Source organism: Venturia canescens, chromosome 8 (genome assembly GCF_019457755.1).
Source record: "Venturia canescens isolate UGA chromosome 8, ASM1945775v1, whole genome shotgun sequence".
NCBI lineage: Eukaryota > Metazoa > Arthropoda > Insecta > Hymenoptera > Ichneumonidae > Venturia > Venturia canescens.
The window spans coordinates 11,665,877-11,689,963 of NC_057428.1; the positions used below are offsets into that span (position 1 = coordinate 11,665,877).

The 24,087-nt window shown below is 39.9% G+C and overlaps 1 protein-coding gene and 3 non-coding genes across 4 annotated transcripts; 3 read left to right on the forward strand and 1 right to left on the reverse strand.

Moving 5' to 3' along the window:
• The first annotated feature begins 1,398 nt into the window (after positions 1-1,398).
• On the forward strand, positions 1,399-1,470 carry TRNAQ-UUG (transfer RNA glutamine (anticodon UUG)). Its single transcript has one exon. It is a non-coding gene; the product is annotated as a tRNA-Gln (tRNA).
• Positions 1,471-9,509: 8,039 nt separating this feature from the next.
• TRNAY-GUA (transfer RNA tyrosine (anticodon GUA)) lies at positions 9,510-9,601 on the forward strand. The gene is given in 2 exon segments: positions 9,510-9,546; positions 9,566-9,601. It is a non-coding gene; the product is annotated as a tRNA-Tyr (tRNA).
• Positions 9,602-9,767: 166 nt separating this feature from the next.
• TRNAQ-CUG (transfer RNA glutamine (anticodon CUG)) lies at positions 9,768-9,839 on the reverse strand. Its single transcript has one exon. It is a non-coding gene; the product is annotated as a tRNA-Gln (tRNA).
• A 10,682-nt stretch (positions 9,840-20,521) lies between these two features.
• LOC122415236 (uncharacterized) lies at positions 20,522-22,059 on the forward strand. Its single transcript, XM_043427221.1, has 8 exons — positions 20,522-20,611; positions 20,711-20,800; positions 20,882-20,944; positions 21,033-21,098; positions 21,180-21,221; positions 21,304-21,375; positions 21,473-21,583; positions 21,922-22,059. The coding sequence occupies exons 1-8, from the start codon at positions 20,522-20,524 to the stop codon at positions 22,057-22,059; spliced, it is 672 nt and encodes a 223-aa protein (XP_043283156.1).
• The last annotated feature ends 2,028 nt before the right edge of the window (positions 22,060-24,087 follow it).

Sequence of the window (24,087 nt, forward strand, 5' to 3'; positions counted from 1 at the left end):
CTTTTTCTATACACAGATATATAAAATCCCCTAAGCTTTTCCTTGACTGTCTTCAAACGATTCAAACTCGTAGCTCTTTCGATCCTGTCGCCCAATGCCCTGTCGCTCTGTTATTCCAAATAGAATAGGGTGAAGTGCGCCTGATGCACACATATGTGAACACCAGCTATTTTCTAATTCAATAATACCGAAAAGGAATGGGAATTTACCGCAGATTTTTCGAGGGTCAACAAAAATTTCGAGCCCCGTAGAGAATATGCACATACTCACTTAACTATATTTACCGAATTTTCATTGCTGTTGATGGACATTTGTGATATTTGAAAATGGATTTTTTTCTTTTTTCCACGCAGTCAATTAAGGCTTTTGCGGGAAATTTTAACGATTGTTTATGTGTGCAGATTTATTTCAACTATTGAATAATATTTTGAATATAAAAGCAATTGATTTGAGAAAAACAGTATTTTTTGACAGTTTAAGGTAGATGGCTCGTAGGATCGTATTTTATGGGCGTCTAAGTTGGAACCTCGGTTGGAACAATTTTTATTCCCTAATTAAAGATATAATCACTTTAAATTAATGTCACAGTTATTAATTCGAAGCTGTAAATACATTTTTTCAACTTATCTTTTGGCGAATGAAATTACAAGTCATTAATTCAACGGGGATCCATCACTGACCGAATCTCAAATTTTATTCGTTCCTGGCTAAAATGAATCAAGAAGAAAGCATTGATAAAAATACAGATAAAAATGACAGGAATGGGCCAAACCAAGGAGAAACAAAATGCCGAAATAAGTAAATGTGAGCTTACGAGGGCTCACTTTACCAATTTCGTTCAATCTTTAATGTAACATATCTTTGTCGCTAGTAAGACGATCGTCTCGAATTTTTTCCGAGACCTTCATTATGTACTTCATTGTTGTTGTGTACTTTTTCATAAACTTCTTAAGAAACGTTCATTCGTTATATGGAAAAATAAACGATTTTTTACGCTTTGTCTCTATAATCCTGTGTATATTTTTCTTCATATTTAAAGACGTTTATGTAAATAACTAATAAGACGAACCCTTTAAATTTGAAATGCGTGTCAGTCGACTATCCATTTAAACTCTGTGTAAATTGAGACTTTCTTAAGACAATCGTTTCGTGCACTTAATTGAATAAAAATTTGTCCAAATTTATCTTGAGTCGAAATGACGCTTTCTTCGGAGCATTCGCATCGATATCAGTCCGAGAAATTTGATGCTGATGAAAAAGGTGGCATGATAATAATATAACGATAAAATAGATCGATTTCCGGAAAATAACATTTTTCAAGTACTTTTAACGAAACTAAACATTCGTCGAAATCAAGATAATTTGAAATGGTGTTTATAGATTTTTGTCAGCATCGCAGGTCCCATGGTGTAATGGTTAGCACTCTGGACTTTGAATCCAGCGATCCGAGTTCAAATCTCGGTGGGACCTTCAATCATAAAACGATACTTTTTGTTTTTTTTTTTTTTTTCATCGCAGTGAATATGAGGAAATTGTTTTGTTATCGATTTATTCAATCTACTGTATGGCCTGCCATTATTTTTTATTTTTCCTCCTTTTTTTCTACAATAATGCTCGGACGACCTGGTACTTTTATCAAGCTCAATTTCGATGTCACTGATCTAACCGATAAAACATTACACGCTTGTAATGTAATTACCCTTCCATTATTCACGTAACGGGGCATTTCTCCACCGACGCCTCTCCCTCGTCGTCTACCCGCGTTGCAACTGTCAGAATCCCTACTTATAAAGGGCTTTCGCTGCTCAATCGACAGCACTGAAGCTACTTTTTACTCGTTGCTGTCGGTTTCAAAAGAGAACAGAAAACTCACTGAATGGTTTGACAAATATTATGACACACTTCAAGCACCAAGTTGAAGTGCACGTTTAAAATACTTTTTCAAAAATTTCTTCGAATATCGCAATGTGTTAAGAGGTTTTCGATCGTTTTTAGTGTCGAGTACGAATTTTACAAAAAAAAATTTGCACACTTTTTTTTATAATGTGTACTGCAATTGAAAACAATAAATTCATTTCGTCGTTTTTGCTTGTTGACGTTGCTCTTTAACGCCCCATATGGGCAGATATCTATAAATATTCTTTGCGTAGCTCGTTTCCTTATCTCCAGTTTTAGTAAGCGGAGTGATTGGATGCACTGGGCTCGTGAGTTCCTCTGACAGGTCTTATCTTCGATCAGCAAAACCGCTCGACGCTTGTCGAGACTTTTATTGCTCGCAATTGTACAAATTTTCTCGCTATCTTTTTTTTTCCTCGCGCTCTTTATCTCCCTCGTTCCAAACGTCCCCATGTTCCATCGTGGTTTTTTCGACTTTTTTAGATAATTAACAATGAAATGCATCATTCGATGGCGCACTATGATTCAATGATGATTCGCTGCGGGTTGGTAGCTCGAGTACTTTGTCTTCGATTCTCAAATCTTCCATTGAAAAGTCCTACACCGTTCGACCCGTTTGGAGAATTTTCACAATTTAGAGAATTTATTTGATTTTTCATCGTTCACTATTTAGCCCGTAGGATCGTATTTTATGGTTTCTAAATTAGGCTGATTTTCACTGCCTAATTAAAAATATTACCACTCTAAATTAATGTCAGAGTCATTAATTAAAAATTGTAAATACATTTTTTCAGCTTATCTTTTGCCAAATGAAATGACAAGCCATTAATTCAACGGGAATCCATCACTGACTCAGCCCCAAATTTCATTCGTCCCTGGCTAAAATACCATTGTTTTTTATGTAAAAAATCGCTTTAGAGAGCGTTAAGATGATGGATCAGTCGGTAATCACAACCGTGAGTGCGAGAGAGATAGGTGCAAATTTTGAAAAAGAAATTTTTCCACTTCGTTCGTCTGATCGAAAAAATAAAAATGTCATCGGATTTTTGCGATCGTGCTGCGTACGATGACATTTTTATTATTTTAATCGGACGAACGATGTCAAAGAGTTTCAATATCAAAAATTCGAGGTGTGATTACCGACTGATCTATCATCTTAAGGGAAAAGACAACGGAAATAGATAAAGAAAAAAGTATTAATAAAAATACAAAGGGCCATGACAGAAACCAAGGAGAAACAAAAAATGCAGAAATGAGCAAATGTGAGCTTACGATAGCTCATTTTAGCAGTTTCGTTCAATCTTAAACGTAATATATCTTTGTTCCTAGTAAGTCAATCGTCTCGAATTTTTTCCCAGACCTTCATTATGTACTTCATCTTTACGTGCTTTTTCATAAACCTCGTAAGAAACTTTCATTCGTTATCTGGAAAGATAAACGATTTTACACACAGTCTTTAAAACCTTATGTATTTTTCTTCATATTTAAAGACGTTTATCTAAATAACCAATTAGACGAATCCTTCAAAATTTGAAATGCATGTCAGTCGACTACCCATTTAAATTCTGTGTAAATTTCAAGACTTTCTTAAGAAATTCGTTTCGTGTGTGAACTATCTTTAAAGGCCGATTCAATATGTTTGAATGAAATTTTCAGGAATTCGAAAGACATAAAGAATTTTGTGAAGACTTTTAACAGACTGTTCGAAATAGATCGATATCCACATGACTGGAGCGAGAATTCAGCATCTGTAAAGTAGCATGAAACAGTCACAATTGGATAAACGTGTTTGACATAAAATACTGTAAATACCTGAATGTACGATGGTTCCCTGTACGATCTCTGCATAGTTTACGAGCCCCATACCGTCTTCTCTCGATATCTCATATTCATTGAGACATGAAATTAACGTAATTAAGCATTTCTGCCTGCGGCGAATTCGTCGTTGGCTTTGAAAGGAATCTCGGTCCGCCGCTCTCGTCCGCTCTTTCCTTCTCCGTCACTTTCCATCCGCGTGTCTCAGCCATATCGGCGGAGGAAGGAAAAGCATTTGGGAAGAAGGGGTCAAAGTAGGAAAAGCTTTTCCAGGTTAAAACGGGCGTTATGCCGCCGCGCCAGACTACGAGATTCCACCTCAGATCGTTACCGGAAGTTCATCAAGATGTGACAACGCCACCGTGAAACTGGATCTCTCATCGTCCGCGACTCTTATCCTGTCTATCAGCGTCGCTGTCTCTCTCGCTCGTATCTCAAGCGGATACCCGAGGCTCTCGTAAAATACTTTCCCAATTTAAATTTGAGTCGATCCTTCGAGCACCACCATAGCAGGAGCACACGCTCCGAGGTTTAACTCGGTAAAGCACGACGAGAGAGCATATACGAGGAGAGCCGAGCGAGATGCTTGGGAGAGAGCTTAACGAGCGTAACCATCCCCCAGCCGCGTCCCCCGTAACTCGAAGACCGGTGGCGCCCTCCACCGAACCTCCCCCGCCGCATCTATAAAATATCGCATGAAATGGGAGAAGCCCGGACACTTGTGAGTTTCGATCTTGGCGTAGATTCATGGACCAAGATATAGGAAACATCTCCGCGCGCGTATCTTCCCTGGCAAGCAGATCGAGCTTTAGCCTTTGTACATACATATATAGAAGTATATATTGGCAATATTTAAAATGATATATACGTATAGAGGCGCCTGTGTACACGGAGAATATAATGGTCTTCGGGAGTGTTTGCGAATGGCTCGTTCTGTGATCTCTCAACGAGTTTGTTACGCCTCGCGGCGTATCAGATCGAGACGCGTTTCTCTCCACGACTCGGTTTCAATCGATCTTCAATGTGCCTCTCCGAATAAATAATTCAATCACACTTAAGTCCGGAAAATTCATGATTCCGGTAAATTGCCAGGTTGAATTATGACCGCAGTGATTCAAGATTATTTGCCGTTTTTTTAATGCATCCCCGAGGGCGATGTCGCCTCGAATCGTATTCGCATGGCGCTGCGTTGCTTTATTTTGTTTTCTCATAAATTCATCCCATGATTTTTCTCCATTTATTTCCACGCCCTGGAATAATCGACGGTAATAATAACGTTGATGGCTCTCTATGAAAACGAGATTTGAGAATAATCCAAGACGGAGGAGCGGGCTATTCTCGCTCGACGCGCGGAATGATAAAAATCGCGATCCACTCTCCCAGTTTAAAGTTTCCGAATGGTCCGTACGTCGCTAAGATCTCGATGGCGTATTACCCACTCACACTTAGACAAATGCTCGTACACGTACACGTTTCAACTGAGAGTTTGAACTCTTTTGGGTCATAAAGCGACGCCATCGAGCTATCGCCTTATCCGCTCGCTGAAAGATATAACGCTGCACGCGCTTTGCTTCTCGCACTGCGTTTAGCTCTTTCTGACAAATTCAATGCTTCGCCTCCCCGCAAGCGTATATTTACACATCTCTATATAATCTTGCTACAAGTTACAAGATAGGCAGGCTATCGGTATCAAATTCACCACGGGCGATTGGATCCCAAACATTTTATCGAGTTTAATTTTAAGAGTGAGCGCGCCTTCGGCATTAAATCCCTTAACAGCTTCAGCTTCCGTAGCAATAAATAATATTATGCACACATCCGAGTTTCCCGAGCGCCATCTTCGCGAAAAATAATCCCGATTCGGTGGATTTACAGAAAGTTCCAAAATGGGGAAAACCGGAGAGAAAAATCTTTGATGGTCCATGGCTCGATCTATTCTCCGAGTTTTTTGTAACGCCCTGTATAATTCGGTGCTCCGTGTATTGTACACAAAAATACTTGACGCAGGGGAGAATTGAAAGAGCCGCGGGAGCCTTCGGGCAATTAAATAAAATGTGATACGCTACCAGCCGAGTTATGACTGCGAGAATCTTTATGGTTTATGACCAACGGCGTATTCCTTAAATCCAGACATAAAGCGGATCGCTGCTCCTCGCGTCGCATTACAGCCCGCCATTTTTTTCATCTGATACGCATTTTCAGTGTAAATGCATTTATGTATATGAGAATAGTATCGCGACTGTTTGTTCTTCATTAAAAATTTAGGATTTTTCAGGCTAAGACGACAGTGAGAATCTTCGTAGGAAAACGAAGGAACTTTTGCTTCGGAAGACTTTTAGATGGGAAGTTTTAACAGTCGTGAAAGGACATTGTACGCCTCGAAATTCGTCTCTTTGGTCACCGCGGTAAGTTACTCAAGCAACTTTTTAACGAGGAAAACGATTACACCTAATCGCGGAGAATTTGTATTCATACGAAAGCAGACGATTGACACGTCGAATTTTAGGCGAGAGGCGCAAAGTTATTCGAGAAGGACAGGGCTCGTGTGTTGGAGCAGGAGGAATAAGCAGCGTCTTGAGCCAATTTTCTCTCGTCGCTCGTAAAAGTCCGTTGCTCAAGATTTACGCGCGTCACGGCAATTATAACGTGTTTTATAACAACAAAAAGTGAGGAGGACTCCTCGGCAACTGTTGTGCCACCCCCGTCTCGTTGCAGCGATCCCCTATCCGCGTCGATGCCTCCTCGTCGTTCTTTTCACGAGAAGAAGACACGCTTCTTCTTACGATGACGACCGGTGCAACCACCCCCTCGAACTTATATCGTAAAAACGTTATTAGACTGCCTGATGCGCCTCCCTCAACCCTCTATCGCTGTACACAAAACTCTTGCTTCGTTCTACACCACCAGCCCCCCCCCCCCCCCCCCTCCGACGTTTAAATAAGACGAGAAATTTTCTTTTTTCATCCCCTTTAAGTGCCCAAGCTTTGCCGCATGAAGAGCTTCTGGATCTTCGAAAAACGTTCGTAAAAAAAACACAAATCAGCCCTTGGCACTTTTCTACGCACGTGCATAGGCTCATCCGTTCGAAGCGACTTACAATTTTTCGTACCGATCGTTCAATCGAAGATGGTTTGTTCATCACTTGGACTTAGGAATCCATTGACAATGTGCTCAGTAAACGAGTCTCTCATGTTGCAATTTTTGCGAGCAATATCAACGTTTTCAATGTTTTTTCAAACGTTTCGCAGCATTCGTGGAGAAAAAATTGTTTTTCAAGCTCGCAAGTGTATCATTCGCGGAAATAATTTCAATAAAATTATTTTATTTGTTGATGCAAATGGAAGTGAACGCTCGAACGCTTGTATCAACTGAGACGAAATAACTCGTAGCAATTTATTGTTCCCTAAGAATATTACAGGTGCACAATATTACGTTATACGTAACTGCCTGTAAAAATTGTTTGCCTAGCAAATTTTACAGATCGTTTTATACACCATAGTAATATACTTGCATGTGTATTGTCGTAAGAGGTTTTTTACTGCGGCTTCTTTATATTACGCACGCTTCAGGGAATATTCTTTTTATATAGCTTCTTCGTTTTCTCTTGGTTAAGCGGAAACGGTGGATGTATAGCCCAAAGGCTAAATACCAATATAGAAAGAGAGAAAGATCGCTCTGTCTATATATTTGTTCATTTGCAGACGAAAACGCAGCGAATAAAAAAGTTGAGGATTGCCAGTAAATTGAACGGAAAATAATACGAATGCCATCTTGGGTTGTTCAGGAGAAAAGAAATTCAATTAGAATCTCACAATGTCTCGAATTCACAAAGTTTATCGTGGTCTTTAACCAAAATTTTCATTTTGCAGACGGTGATTTTAAATTTTTTACATTTTTATTTAAGGTAGATCGTGTCTAAATTGGGTCGACTTTCACTTCCCAATTAAAGATCTATCACTCTAAATTAATGTCAGCATAAATTATCGATTCGAAATTGTTAATACATTTTTTTAACTTATTTTTTGGCCAATAAAATGACAAGCCATTAATTAAGGAGTTTCGGTACAGGCGATACAATGTTGCCATGCTAATCCATGCTAAAAAAATTTAAAAATTCAAAAAGTTCAGAATTTTATAAAATTTGGTGAACATATTCTTTAGTGCCAAATTTGACTATACAAATTTTTTAAGATTTTTCTTCTACACAGTTATCGAGCAATTGATCACTAAAGTTCACGTGTATAAGCATAGCGTTTCCATATATATAGGTATACATTCCGGGCATAAGAAATCTGCTTTAATGCGTAATTACTCGATAACTAAGTAGAAGAAAATTTTGAAAAAATTTGTGTTTTCGCACTTGATGTTGAAGAACATTATCACCAAATTTGATCAATTTCTTAACATTTAGACTTTTGTACCGAAACTCCTTAATCAAGGATTCGTCACTGACTGAACCCCACATTTCATTCGTCCCTGGCTAAAGTACTATACTTTTTTATGTAAAAAAATCGCTTTAGAGAGCGCAAAGAACACAAAGGGAAATGGATTAAGAAAAAAGTATGAATAAAAAGACAGAAGGCTATGACAGGAATGGCCCAAGTTAGGAAGAAACAAAATGCTGAAATTCCCAAACCTTCATTACACACTTCATTGTTATTGCGCACTTTTTCATAAACTTCGTAAAAAAATTTCATTCGTTATATGGAAAGATGAACGATTTTTTAAGCATACTCCTTAAAACCCTGTGTATTTTTCTTCATATTTAAACACGTTTATCTAAAATAACCAATAAGACGAACTCTTTGAAATTTGATGTGCGTGTCAGCCGACTACCCACCGAAACTCCGTCTAAATTTCAAGACTTTATCAAGAAAATCGTTCCGTGCATGAACTACCTTAAATGTATTTACTGGCTGTCAAAAATAGTGCTGCACGGAGACGATCAGAAGTCGGTATTTCTCACAATTGAGTATGGAAATTACATTCCGGTATACGAGACTCGGCAGCCATGTTGGATACCGAAACAACCCTTAACAACAGTCTGCGTAGTTTTAGTGACTTAATTATCGCGATAAGGGGTAATTACGTCGAAAGTCGTCGGGAGTGCGGAGCATTTTGTCTTGCACTTAAGTAAACTCGTAACGGCGAAGAGGCGCATGCAAAAATTTCATTCTGTTTTGTCTTTACGACATTAACCCTTATAAATATATGTCTACTTCCGCACCGCTTTTACTTACCCTCTGCCACTGCTCGGCTCGTCAAAAACTGCTCCCTTGAGTTTTCGGTTACGGCTATAATTTTATAGTTTTATGTTAACTTCATCGACGGGGGAAGATTCTCCGGTTTTAGGGGCTGACGACGACGCCATTTTCTTTCGAATCTACGATCCCGTGTTTAATAACGATTGTGGGGCGAACTATAGTTTCAAACGTGAAGATAAATTATAAGTACGTGGGAGCAAAAGGCGTATTTTCTCATCCAAAATTTTATTTTCTACATCGGAAGATTTTTGTGGATAAAAAATTTATTCGAACGTCATGCTTCTGCGGAACGTCAGCACGATTGAATTAATTTGCAGAATTTTCATTAGTTGGTTCTAAGGCTTTAGTGTATTCAACGTTTTTCTGGAGGTTGATCAACAAAATTTTCCAAAGATTTGAATTTCCGAAGTTTCCGAAGTTCATTTATTCGTGTCAGACAACAATAAGAGAATAAACAAACGATGAAAACAAATCGGTGATACGGAGTAGGCTGGGACGACGCTTACATCAAAATTTCAGCACCGTTTCTCCAAGCCTTCGATAGCTCAGTTGGTAGAGCGGTGGACTGTAGTAGGACAAGAATCGCTGAAATCCATAGGTCGCTGGTTCAAATCCGGCTCGAAGGAATTTTTTTTTTTCCCCCAATTCTTTTATTTTCAACCATCAAATTGGATCCGTCGACTCTCAATGGCATTTCAATTATTTTCTGCTGTTAAAAAAACCCGAGAAATTCGTTTTTCTTCGTGTAAAAAAACTCTGCGCGCATGACACTCGGGGGTGGAAATAAAAAGCAGGTTCCACCGAGATTTGAACTCGGATCGCTGGATTCAGAGTCCAGAGTGCTAACCATTACACCATGGAACCGCACATACCCTTAACTTTTTATAAATAACTTCCCTAACCGTTCAGAGGAATTCCATTACTAACTCGACGTCGATCTGTATATCTATACATTGACACATTCGTCCAAATGCAGTCCGTCCCTTGTCGATAGACCGAACGTCGTTACACGCGACGCGAATTCCAATTACAAACACCTGTAATACGGAATTACATCAAACACACGTTTTCGGGTTTGGATTGTCAATTTGACCCGTGTCGCCAGCAGCGTTTCGCTTCACAAAACACATCGTTACGACACATCCACGTATATACATGTACATATAAATGCGTGCGGATAATCATCAAGGGAATAATCCACCTGTTATCGTGCACAGGATGTTTCCCATTGACGGTTGTTTCAGTGCGATTAAAAAAAACATTGATGATGAAAAGCTCATATGCAGTGGGTGCATCATTTTCGATGAAGAGCTCGCTCGGAGCACAGACAATGCGTGACTGTTTTGCGATACCGCGAATGCGGGAGCTTAATAACGGATTTTTTTCAAACAATCGTATACATTTTGAGTTAGCAACAAAGGGAGTTTATATTTCTAAAGAAAAGATAATGAGAAAGTCCGCAGCATTCGGGCTTGTGGGGATGCTAATCAGTCGTTGATGGACAAACTGAAACTGATGAATTTTGTCGTCCATTTTCGATCGATAACTATTTCGAGGCGTTGTCAAAATATCGAGATTTTCTCAGTGCTAACAAACCCTTCAATTTAATCCTTTAAGAGGATGGATCAGTCGGCATATCGCAACTGCGTGAGGGCGAGCGAAATAGCTACAAATTTTGAAGTGAAATTTTTTCACACAGTTCGCCTGATCGAAACAATGAAAATGTCAGCTCATTTTTGCCATCGTCCTGCGTGGGCTGACAGCACCTTTTTTTAAGGAAGATCTTGCGTTACTTGTCATTCAAAAAAGCAACTGAACTTTTTTGCTCTTTTCATGATCAAAGAAACGATTAAAATGTGTTCTCGCAATTATTAAAATTATGTGTTATTTATTTGTTGAGATTGATCAATTTTTAATTTAATCATATCGGTCAAAATACTTTCGTAGGTAAATTATCAAGCAAAATGTGACAAAAGCCATTTTCTATTCATGTGAGTATGCACATCCATATTTTAAACCAGCTGGCTCATGGTGTTGTCAAACCTCCCACCGTTTGTGTCGTTATTACTCGTTAACCTCAAATAAGCTTTTTTTTCCGTTCCCAAGTGATTTTCACCGGTAACAAGGGTCTCTCAGAACATCTAAAAACATTCTATTTTCTTATTCTCGTTTTTGACTCTCCACACTGTATACTTCTAGCACATTTCCTAGCTTCGACTCTTCAAGCTGGAACTTTCGATTTCCATTAGATTCGCATGAACCTCCTCTTAATCGTTCAAACCGTACCAAAGAATTTCGATTTCCAAAATTTCAAGTCAGCTCAGGTGGCTGATTCGTACTCTTAATAAAAAACGATCAAACCCTCCTCACGATCTCCAGTCTCATGGAAAATAGAAATGCCAAAAGTATTTTGGATCGTCAGAGCGTCGCAAAGGCCAACATGCTTAGCGCCCAGAAACGTCGGATCAGATTGACTGATTAAACGCGAGGATAACTTTGCTCATTGTCCCTTTAATTTGTATGCGTTACCGACAATATCCATTTACTTATATATACATACATATATAATATCTATTTACGTACAATGGTGCCCACGATGCGCAGCAGCGTGTATAGCAGCGTATGTATAGAGATCAAGATCCGTTGCGATTGAGATCTCTCCCAAGAGACATCCCCAAGGGGTGTAGACGATGCAGTCACGGTGTCCAAGTAATTAATCAGGAGCATATATTCGTATATACATACATAAATAGGTATGTAGATCGGGGCGCACATACGCGTGCATGTGTGTATGCAACACTGAATTCATTTTTAACACAATGCGTGCATGTACAGTCGAGAAGTAAACAGGATTCTGTACATATATCTGTGTATTAATATGTGTATTTGTGTGTATAGATTTATTTGTCACACGCGTTTATACGCTTCTGTTATTGTATTTTGTAGACCGATTTCGTGTGACCCTTGTGGCAAGGTCATTCTGGTGGAAACCACTCAAATTAATTTCAAGTTGAACAAACATATTCTTCGAGATCTGTCGCGGAGGGGGGGGTCTGACATGCAATCAGTTTCTGGGGATCGATCCCGAAAAATATGGCGGAGGGTGAGACGGTTGGAGAAAGAAGCGGAGCGTGCCGCACATTCGTTTATCGTTTTTCCTCGTTTCGCTTCAATTTTTATAGCACTCGAAGTCGATGCCGAGGAAAATAGTTCGCGACCGAAATTCTCGTGTTGGGAGGTTCGATGGTGCAGTTGGGACTCGTTATGGATTGAGAATTGTTGTTGTTGCGAATTGTTGTTGCGAGCGAAGACAGTCGTCCCTTTTTATCTCCCTCGTGCAAGCTCTCTCGTTTCATTTCCAATGTAATTTTTACCACGCGCCTCACAATGCTTCTATTCTTACGGTTGGTTAACTCGTGACTGACAGTGCCGTGGCAGCAAGAGTGAAAAGAAGAGAGAAAGAGGCGGTTAAAAAGCGAGACGCGTCTCCGTCCTGGTGGATCACCCCCGCGATCGCTTCAGTTTGGACCGAAGGAGCCAGCACGATGCGCGAGCGAGGCCGCTTCAATGAGATTTTCGTACGGGAACACACGCGTCAAACACGGACCAGAAAACACCAGCGTGTCGCGTTACGCACCGGAGGTGGCGACTCTCTCGTCAAAAACTCCGTGACACATCTGAGGGGGCTGCCCCGGAGAGGGGGGCGAAAAGGAAAAAGGGAACAAGTGGCATTGTTAAATCGTTTTAGATTCGATCGTACTTGGATGAATCACAGATTTGGCACGCTCGGACGATTTCAATAGTGGACCAGTGCCTTTTCCAGCATCCCTCACCACCCCTCACTCACCCGCTTTCTCCGTCTCTCACATTTTTTTGTCCCAAACTCGTCGTGTTTTTATACTTCGATTCGCCACTTCTTTCTCGATCAATTAAAACGAAGCTTTGTTTTGTCCATTCGATTTGTTAAATTAAACCCCTTTCGGTACAAGAAAATGTATGATTTCTGAAAGGCAGTAGGAATTTGATTGGGATTCGGTGGTTAGGAGGAAAAATATTATGATAATTGATTTGGAGCAAGACTCACACGAGAAGAGAATCTTCACGAGACGCGTATGAAACGATGATGCACCGTGTCTTGCTCCAGTTTGAGAATTTGAGAATTTAGTGATGAGACATAACTAGAGAATTTGAGGTAATCGATATGACAGTTTTCGAGGATGAACTTCATTGAATTTAAGAAGAAACGCGAGTGAGCAATCGAATAGAGCATAGAAACTATCGCACACAAATGCAATATGATTATTCCAATAAAAGTGTAAATAATAAAGAAACGTTAAGTTTTAGTAGATTACCTGACGAAATATTGATTAACTGTAATTCAAGCGAAGGAAAAAATGTTTCCATTAATTCGTCTCCATCACTCGTTTTTTTGATCACACAGACGTAAATTTCATTACGTTAAGAAATCTTCTTGTTCTTTCGCAACTCGAGTACAATTTTAAACGTGAAGACGTAATTATAACACAAAATATCGATGTTCGATAAACTGCACGATTGAATATTTCCATGACGTTTACTTTACGTCCTTTTTCACCGTTCGTTGGAGAAAAACTGTCTCCAAGTAAACAAACGTCTTTTTCTTTCGTTTGTTCCTGTGTTTCTTCTCTTTTATATCGATATATTACTAGTCAAAGACAGTGTAACCATCTTCACTGTCAACACCAATCGATAATATTAATACTCAATTCAAAGAATGAATCATTGATCAAACAATAAGTTCCTTTATTTTATAACATTTTTTTAAGAAAGATCAGTTTATACCAGTTTTTTTTTCTCCATTCAAATTTCTCTCATTTTTTGAAGTAATAAATCCGTGTGCGTTCACTTCATGTTTGGCTATAAGCATCAATTTTCTCAACTCGATTCTTCGACTGTATGTGAAAGAACGCAAATTTTCCAGAGCACTTTCACCGGCGTCATCGCATCGCAAAATGCTTGATGAAAGGCTCATTTACAACCCGTTCAAAGGGGGAATGGAAAAATGTATTGATTATAAACTCGTTCCTTCATTTATACAAGAAGCCAAACAAACAGCCACTTTTCATCACCAAAAAATGATGAAATTCAAATGAATTTGGGCTGACTTGCCATTTTTCATTAAATTAACCGTCAAAAGGCTCGGTAATTATTTCCCCTGTGAAGATGCGCCCAAAGACCTCGCGGGTCCCCGCAGAACGAAAAAGAAAAAGCGAATTGACGTCGCTCTGGAACGTGAATTAATGAGATAAGGGGCCGCAAGAGATACTTTTTTTTCGGTGTGGGTCACCCAGTCTAAGTCTTTTCGTGTATCCGAGGCTCATCGTGTAACGAAAAGGAGAGTATAAAGAGAAATCCCCCCACTCTGTATGCCACGTTTTGAATTCGCTATGCGTATATACACGGCGAAGAGAAAAAAGCTAAAAAAAAAGCACAAGAGGGCAGATCATGCACTCGAAGTCTCTGGTAAGGCGTGTACGACCAAGTTTCGCCGCGGGATCTCCGTTTGTCTCGACTTCGCTGCAAGGGACTTAATTATCTAATTAATTAACCTCAATCAGAACGATGAGTAATTTCTCGCTTCGATGGCGCCTTTGCCAACGTACAGGAGAGAAGACAGAGAAGACTTTCTTGTCACACTGACTTTAGCAAGGTAGAGGCGAGGGCTGAATTACGCTTGGCTTAACGGCAAATCGATTAGGTACCGAACCTGCGAGCTTACAACTTGTATACATATCTATACGCGCACACGCGCAAATATATGTCTCATAGTCCTGCGGCTTACTTCATTTTCGTCTTCCTCCAGTTCCCTGCTTCCTCTTCCCTTTCTATCGCACGTCACGGTGAATCGAGCCAGCACAAGCTTTACGCTATTATTCCCTTTAGTTCTTCGATCGCTCTCCTCAACGAACCCTTATCACTTATCAATTTTCTCACCGTTCTCAGCCGACTATTCGCCGCGTCGAGTTACCTCCTGAAAACCGAGGTTAGTTACGTCCTAACGAGGGGATCGAGGACGCACTCGAACCGTAGCGGATTATTCAAACGATTCATCGAATGCAAATTTTGTGGGAAATTAACAAACTTCGTTTTACTCCAACGTTACATTTCGTCTGACAAGACCAAGGTCCTAAGACAAAACACTTTGCTGATGAGCAAAAGATTTATGGGTTGATCCAACAAACCAGTATTTGCCATTTATGGAAAATTTGGGTGGGGTTCAATATGTCGAATAACTGAATTGTAGAACGGTCGATATTTCGAAATTTTAAAAGTTGTAATATCAGTTTGGAGAAAAATAAATTATTCGAAATTCTTATTCCCGATCAACTATTCAGCAGATTTTGCGCGTTTAATCAAAAATTCCTTCTTTGAATTCATATTTACCCGAAAATATATATTTCGATAGTTTTCATTTCGAATGCAATTTTAACAGACCATCCGAATGTCAAAAGTTCATATTTTCGAATTCAAAATGGACAGTAATTGTTTTACAGACAGACCAGAATATAGAGTAGCAAAAAGTCGAAAGTGAATTTTTCGAGCCTATAAAACTTGGATATGCAGAATAGCGATGGCTCGAAAAGGCGAAAGTCAAAATGGCGATGTTTAAAACGGGAGATCACCGGTCTGAGTAAGTGAGTGAGTGAGACGCGTGTGTTTGGAGCTCCGCTGCATTTCTTTATTTTGATCGATCGACTTTCTAACGTTTCGCTATTTTGACTGTTCGTCGACTTTTTGGTGTTTCAGTATTTCAACTTCAGAGTAATATTTGGTCTTTCGTTATTATATTTTCAAAATTGTGAATTTTCACAGTATCGCTGACCGTAGTAATTTATGAATCGAAAGAGTGATAGTCGAATTTTCGAAAAATCGATATTTTAATCATCGTCCTATGGGCGATCGTTACATTCTATTTTCGATGTAAACGTTCTTCGAACCTTGCAGTTTCTGCTTTATTTATTTTCGGCATTGAAAGCTCTAGTCGAATCGATCCGTCTCCATATTATCATTCGAAGTTTATAAATTCGAGATTTTAGCTGTTCGAAATTTTAGTCATTCCAACATTTGATCCCCACCCGAAAATTTTCAGACCCACCGATCACCGTTCACCTCACAAAATGCTTCCAGGTGCAATGATTTTTTTTCCTTTCCCTTTCAGTCCATCGTCCAATAATTTGTTGTCTCCTGCACAAAGTCAAGTGCCATGGACCTTCCTTTCGATTAGCAACGTTTCATCGAAATTTATTTATTTTTCTACTCCTCCGTATGTGACCCGACTCCCTTCAATTTCGTCAGTTTCACGTGTCACCAGACGGCTGCTTACGCTCAACGAACTTAGCCGCCGAAATCCCTCCAGCCCACGTCCCCGTGCACTGGGCTCTGTCGGAGCGTGTCACAGTTCTGCTCTTCCCCACACTCCTCTCCTCGCCCCTCCGCGTCTTAAGCCCTCATTAACAAATGGCGTTGTCTACTATATAAGCTCGCGCTTACGTTCTCCATTTTTTTCCTTCCATCTTCAACAAAAACACTCGACAGTGAACCGCTCACGAGTGCGAGAGGGCAAGGGGAACAAGGCGTGTTTCCATTCGAATGTGTAACTGACGTTTTTGACGCGTCAAGTGGTTACGCAACCGAAAGAGATACAAGAGTAAGAGGGAGAGAGTTGGTGAAACGTTCGAGAGGAAGGAGGAAAAGACACGAGATACGCGAACAGGAGGGGCATTTTAGACAGAACATTTTGCTACAGTGACGAAGGACTCGAAATACACACGCACACGCATCGAACACCCTCCGATGACGTATATATAATACGAACTGTTTTCCATAAACATCTCTCGAGAGCAATCCCTAATCGTCGAGTGCACATGGGTTCCCGATGTTTCGTGGCTTTTAGATCGTGCAAGGGTTGCTTTCACTCGATAAAATAAGTGCTCATTATTTGCAGCTTGAAAAAATAATGATTTTGGAAAATCGATGCGTTCGGTCGAACACGTAAAATACAATCGAACGTGAAACATTCGTCAGCAACGTTTGGGAAGGTTGACTATCGTTACGATGAAAAAGCTGGAATTTTGATGAAAACGAGGAAGCAAGTTCCGACTTGATTCGACGTGATTTTCAGTGGCGTCATCGAGCGTTCTTCGAAGCAGTACTTTCGAGTTGATTTTATCAAGGATCGGGCAGAGAAAAATCGAATGGAATTTCGAATGATTTCTCGTGCATGATGCGCCCTAACAAACCGGCGAGTTTTTACGATTCATCAAGTCTGTTTGTGCTGCCTTAATTTACAGTGGCCCTTGTGACACGGTGCGAGGGGGGATCATGGTGAGTATTTTGAATTCTATCTACAGCGAATTTCGTGCAGGCTCCTTTGTCGATGGCAAGATGAATTCTTCGTTGGATCGAAAACGAGGTTAGCGGAAAAATGAGTCATGGGAGCGACAGTATTTTGAGTTCTGTGTTCAAGCTGTTTCAGCACCTTTGAAAGAGAACAAAAAACTAGCTTTTTCCCTGAAATCCCGTACGTTTCGGCTCGTAATCTCCTCTACATTGACAAAGGGAAATGACGCGTACCTAAGCGAACGAATGCGCACGAGAATCACTATGTACAAATCGCAAATTCACGAAAACTTTCGGAGGCTTTAACCCTGGCCCGGAGTCTATTTGTCTAACTTCGTATTTGGTTAGTCAACTGCGTGCCCGGGAGGCGTCATGGGAAATGACAAGTGGCGAGAGCGAGACGATCGCTCAGAGTTATCTATATATCCGCGTACGCATGTGCATGTAAATTGTAAATAGCTTAACCGAATTTATTCACGATTGTGCGTATGCGTGTAAACCCATCGAAATTTCTCGCTCTGTCTATCCGGGCTGTCTCTCCGCGGAGCTTATTATCGATCGAACGGGAGCCCTTTCATGTGCTAATCTCTGTTTATTCGATCGAATGCTAATAGCGCTGATAGAGGTGTGCCGCTCCTGGCTTCTCTCCCCCCATTGCCAAAGGGCCTCTCTACATTTCGAGCTACCCCATCGCTGCCCTCTCCCTCCATTTTGCCCTTTATACGTAATAGGTTTGGTAATAAAATTATCGCGATTATAGCCACTTTGACATGGCCCTTAATATACGTGTATATAGTTTCAGCATTCTTCGGCTAATCAGAACGTGACTGCGATCGATTGCGTTCGGTGTTGAATTATAACGAGAATACGAGAGCACTTGTAACGAGTGTGTGAAAAAGTCTTATATTTTCTTTCTCTATTCTCCTTCTTTTCTTTGGACAAAATGCATTTTTCACGGCGATATTATCGCCGTGGGCGTGAGCCACCTTTTTCCACATACTTGTCGTAAAAGATGCGAAAATTCAGCTGATTAAACCTACCGTTAAATTATAAAGTTTCGGTACTAAAATTCAACGGATCGCCCCGTGATTAGAATTCTCGACTCATCTTCGTGCAGCAGCTTCTCAACGCGGAAATGACTTTACGAGAGCTACGTAATCCGTGGTACGTGATACGCTTTTTTCAACCCCGCCAGACATTTTTTGCCCTCGTATACTCATTGCCGTCTCGCTGATACGCTCACGGTTTTTATTCTCCTGGCTTTTTTCACTTGATTATGCGGATTTTATATGGAAATAATATGCAGCTTGTGTTACGTGCTTTTTTCCGTGGTGATGCGCGCAAAGCAGCAGCAGCGAACCTGGACACGCGTTCACAACCGGTTGATGCGTGAGCTTGTTTTTTTTTCTTCAAATTTATCAGCTTTTTAAAAAACGTGCTCTGCACTCATTACCAGCGATATACAAACGAGTTTTGTAGTTTTCACGAATGCGACTTTTCGCACGTGATTCTATCGGGGTGTGTGATCCGATTTTTAAGGTAGTTCATGCGCAAAACGATTTCTTGAAATTTATACAGAATTTCGATGGGTAGTCGACTGATTCGCGTATCAAATTTTAACGGGTTTGTCTCATTGGTTATTTATAGATTATCGTGTTTAAATGCGTGAAAAATCGCTTATCATACCGTATAACGAATGAACGGTTCTTACGAAGTTTATGAAAAAGTACACTATAATGAAGTTTTGAAAATAGTTCGAGACGATTGTCTTACTAGTGATAAAGATGCATTACGTTAAATATTGAACGAAATTGGCAACGAGCACTCATATAACCTCAGGCTTGCTTATTTCGGTATTTGGTTTCTTTTTGGCTTCAGCCATTCCTGTCGTAGCCTTCAAACTTTTTTCTTGATCCATTTCCCTTTGTGTTCTTTGCGCTCTCTAAAGCGATTTTTTTACATAAAAAAAATCGGTTTGTAAATGGTTTTTAATTTAATTCACCGAAAGATAATTTGAAGAAATTCATTCACTATTTTGAATGAATAACTGTGAAATTAATTTAGAGTGATAATATCTTTAATTAGGAAGTAAAATTCGACCCAATTTAGACACCCATAAAATACGATCCTACGGGCATGGTCTACCTTAAGGTTGCTTGGGAATCGAATTTTGTAGTTGAAGATTTGATGATCAAGCACAAAATTTTTTTCGTATTTTTATCTCGGGCTGCCATACCCCCCGTTATGTCTTTTCGAATAATCATGGGAGGAAAATTGTTATGAAAAAATAGAAAGGATTGAGCGTTGGTGAAATTGGCCAAAGGCCATGTTCGGTAGAAGCCTGGGGTTTAATCGCAGCTCCGCACTTCTCAAGAATATGGCGGCGCGCGAAGACGAAGAAACAAACGTGGAAAAGCTCAAGACGCGAAATTGTAGATCGTCGTTAAGAGTCGTTGGAAAAAACGATGCGGACGGATATAGAAATAGAGAGAAGGCTTTTCGTAGCTGCGAAGAAAAGAACATAACGCTGCCAGCCGATTTGGCAACGGACGAAGAAGACATTAAGGCCCATTCTACTTCGGATATTCCTCCTGCCTATCCGCAATCTTAGCTCCACGATTCTCTTCCTCCGAGGATTGATACTCGATAATAAAGACAAGACAAAAGAAATTTTTCGCGGGGGCTCAACGAGGCGTGAGTGTGTCTGGCGAGTGAACGAGCTATGCTTCCGATTGCAATTCAGACTCCGATGATATTTTCTAGCCGAACCGTTTTTCCTGACACCACCTCCGAGCGATATCATCTCGAATGAATTCCAACGAATTCTCCCCTCGAGAGCAAGTTCCGTAATTTTCGACAAACTCCTTCGCTCGTGAGCAACAATATACCATGAGAAATAATAAACGAAACGACGTCCCACGCGGATACGTAATCGCATTGAAATTTGCCACGCGAGCCAGGAATATATGAGCGTCTTTTATTTCATCGGAAGTTCTTTATGTCACGAGGAGAAATCAGAAAAAATTTTGGTTAATTATTTAAGAGAAGTTGATTACAATTGTTCGTTACGTTAATTCATTGACTCGTTTATTATAATGCGGATTAAGTCAACAGCGGATTTGATCATAGCTTTTTTAATATGATCGGAGATTCTCGTGGCCCTCGTCATGTTCCATCATAAATATAAGCAAAGCTATTTTACACGATTGACAAGAACGTATCCGGTACTAAAAGCCTTTGACATTTACGATCGTCAGGTAACCTCGAATTTTTCATTTTCCATCAACCCACAACGACGTACTTTCGTTTTACATTATTTCGAGATTCATCGGCTTCGATTTTTTTGCCTTTCCCAGTCATTCGTACGCGAGTATGTTCTGGACAACACTTACCTTTGTATCTTCGCGTACGTCCTGTTTTATGTCGCAATTTGGTACGCTACTAAGGTAAATAAATTTGAAAATATAATCACCGGTAATCAATTGAATCTGAGACGAGAAATCATTCCTTTTTTCCCAATTTCTCAGGCCATTAAACGTATCGAGAAGAAGAATAAAAAACTTATGGAAACGGTTGTTAGCAACAGAACGGTGAGGAATAATAACGAAGCGGAATTCACTTTATGAAATTTGTTTATGTGATTTAAAGTGCAGTATTTTCATGGTTGAATCAATTCAGAAACTTGACGACGTCATGGCACTGAAGGACAAGCGGGCGGAGTATGAAAATATCGTCGTAAAAGCGGTAATATGAAAAAATGTTTTTCCATGTCACCGGATAAATGAACGATAAATAAAGTGCTTTTTAATCGACGAACGATTCTAGAAAGGCGCCCAGAAAGTGACAGCCAAACATCTCGACAACGAAGTAAGCTTTGCTAAGGTAGTCTAAAAATACTCAACGAATCTTAAGACTCAACTAATTTCCTACTGTTGCTTTATTTATTTAGATGAAAAGACTGAGCACAGAACTCATCGCGACCGGCAACAAAATGGCGGAATTGGAGAAGATTTTGGAGAAAGTAAAAGAAAAAATTGAGATTCCTCTCATACGCTTGCTCGGCTTACAAAACCGACGAAACATTCAGTATTCGTTGTTAAATCACAGATTCTTTGCAGTGTAAATTCGGGGAAAAGTATCGAAACCGCGGAGAAGGAAATCATGGAACGAGGGAACGAAGTGGCAACGAACAGGCAGAGGCTGTCACGGACTCGCTCGAGGACTTCAAGGTTACTGAATTCAACCTTTTTTATTCGTCAGCACATTCGATTTCAAGTTTTTTCCTGTAAAAATTGGGGCCAACTGGGAAAAAATATCGTCAGAGAAATACTTTTCGTTCGATACTTTTTGGTACAAGGATAAACAGGTTTTCGAAATTCATTTTAAGCGTAACGAGTTTTTTCAAAAAGTCACTTCAAGATTTGACAAACAGCCTCGTTTTCGTGACGACAGAATTCAATATTGTTAGTCCCTCTGGACTTTGTACGTCAGGAAACGATTTTGAGTGTGTCAAAAAGTCATTGTTTTACATGAAAAAACGAAATTTACGAAAATTGTTGTTCCAAAGATCCTCGAACCGTCGTTTCCACCAACGGTACCACCGGAACCACCGCCACGGAAGTACGGTATCTTTGTCACGAGGCCACCAGGCCAACGTCTGCCACCGACCCCCCGATCTCCAGCGTCGAAAATCGGATTCAAGTAATCGAGCATCCGCTGAAACTTCGTCGAACGATTCTCATCGGAAAAGTTTATGCAGAGCCCCGTCGAGGTGTAAATGTCAGGTAGAAATCGATGGAACACGATTTCATTCGAAAAAACGTTCTGCAAGAATTTCCATCTCGAGAAAAAATTCCTCAACGAGCATCAATAAATTGTCATCGGAAGCATTAAAACCAAAATCATTTTTGGACAAAAGTTCTATTTTACAGAATGACCATTAAAAATATTTTAAAATTCCATTTGATCGAGCTTTTTTGTCGGCTTCGCAGCGATGCTCTCCGACTCCAAGCGTCATCGTATTATCGACCTTGGCTTATTGACCCGAGCTCGATCGAAAAGTGTGCGTACAAACCCGCATCCACATCCGGTTTACCATCGCTTCGTATCATCGCGATTCCATTTATGATAATTACGAGCAATGACAACAAACATCCGAATGCAAAAGTTGACAAAAAAGTATTATTTCGTCGGTTGTCGTTGGAACGCAAAACATATTTTTATTGTTTCAAGTTTCTGCAGATTGAGATAATCTTGAAACACTTGTTCTCACGTTATTCCACACGCAAACTTATTTCTCGAAAATAAATCTTCCTTAGAATACAACGAATAAGTACGTCGAGTCATCGAACGACCGTTTCAATGATTTAAAGTGTGGGTGAAGATTAAAACAAATATGGAATTGAGTTTCAGCAGGTGATCGGTCGTTTTAAACGCTCTTTTTCGAATACCTTATTTGAATTTCAAATGCGCGATGACGCCATGTTATTGCGAGGCTAAGCAAAATTATTCGTAGAGTAGGAAAACGGCCGTATTATGCGATCGGTTGATCCGAAAATTCTGTGCTGTGACGCAACTTGCTCGAATCTGCGAGTTTTTCTCCGGAGCTATTGCGTCATGGGGACCTACCAGTTTTTCAACGTTGTTCACGACGTGAGACGTTTTATAAAAATTAGTTACGACGATCATTCGAGAAATGAACGAAGACGAAATTTAAATTATTTCGTATTTCAAATAATTACGATTTTTACAAGAATCATTTTCCAATCATTCCTTTTACGTTCGTTTATTTTGCCCTCTAACGAGGCTGCTATTAATGACATTGTCGAATTACCGCGATAAACGCTTCTTCTCAGAATTCCATTGGAAGAAAAAAAACGAGCTACACTGACCTTGGACCGATACTCGTCCGTTCAGTCTCTCAAGGCGAGCTGCGTGGTTAATTTGGACTTTACTTGCTCTATTAAAATGGAATGTTTGAATAAAATCGTTGAAACTACAATAAAAATAATGTTTTTCAACATTTTCTAAACGACTTCACTATTGAAATAGCGACTAGAAATAGCGTCATCAAAAAGACGTAAAGATTGAATTTTTTGGGAAAAATTTATATCGATGTTTTCAAAAATAAAATATTTTAAGGTGCGTTCAAGCGAAATTGCTAATCGAACGTTTCGTTTCGCTTCGAACAGTCAATAAGTTCTTTGGTGCATGAAGCACTTTCACCTTTGGCCATTACTTTTTTTCCTTTATTTTCTTGTACCATTTTGACATGGAAGTTGATTTGAAAAAAGTGTGGTGACATTCAATTTTCTGTGCGGGAAATAATTGCGCGTAGACGCTTTTTTTCGAAGTTTTGACGTTTCGTGAATTTCGGTCTGATGGCATGGGACTTTTGAATGAAAATGATTAATTTTCGTCATCCTGGAATGGAGGCTTTGCAGTGGAGAAACTATTTCTTAAAATGGAACGTTCAGTAGCCGGATCGGGGAGCGTTGTTTCAACGAAAACAGTGAAAAAACTGCGGCATTGAATCGCGAATAATTGGAAGAACAACTGACGATTCCAGTGCTTTCCACCACGCGGATAAACTCACTTCCGGCAATACCGGACGCTCGAAAAATTATATTACCCGGAAGAAAATGAGTCTCGTTTGAGCGAGCGATAAAAAAGATTCGGGTTTCGTGTGTGGGGGATTTAACGCAGTGTCGTATCTCGAGCGATTGTTTGTCTG

Excerpts from the sequence above, each read along its gene's own strand:
- LOC122415236 (XM_043427221.1), top strand. The coding sequence starts at position 20,522 with ATGTTCCATCATAAATATAAGCAAAGCTATTTTACACGATTGACAAGA. Across the intron at positions 20,945-21,032 it reads CGGTTGTTAGCAACAGAACG|AAACTTGACGACGTCATGGC; the intron begins GTGAGGAATAAT and ends GAATCAATTCAG. Across the intron at positions 21,376-21,472 it reads TGGAGAAGATTTTGGAGAAA|TGTAAATTCGGGGAAAAGTA; the intron begins GTAAAAGAAAAA and ends GATTCTTTGCAG.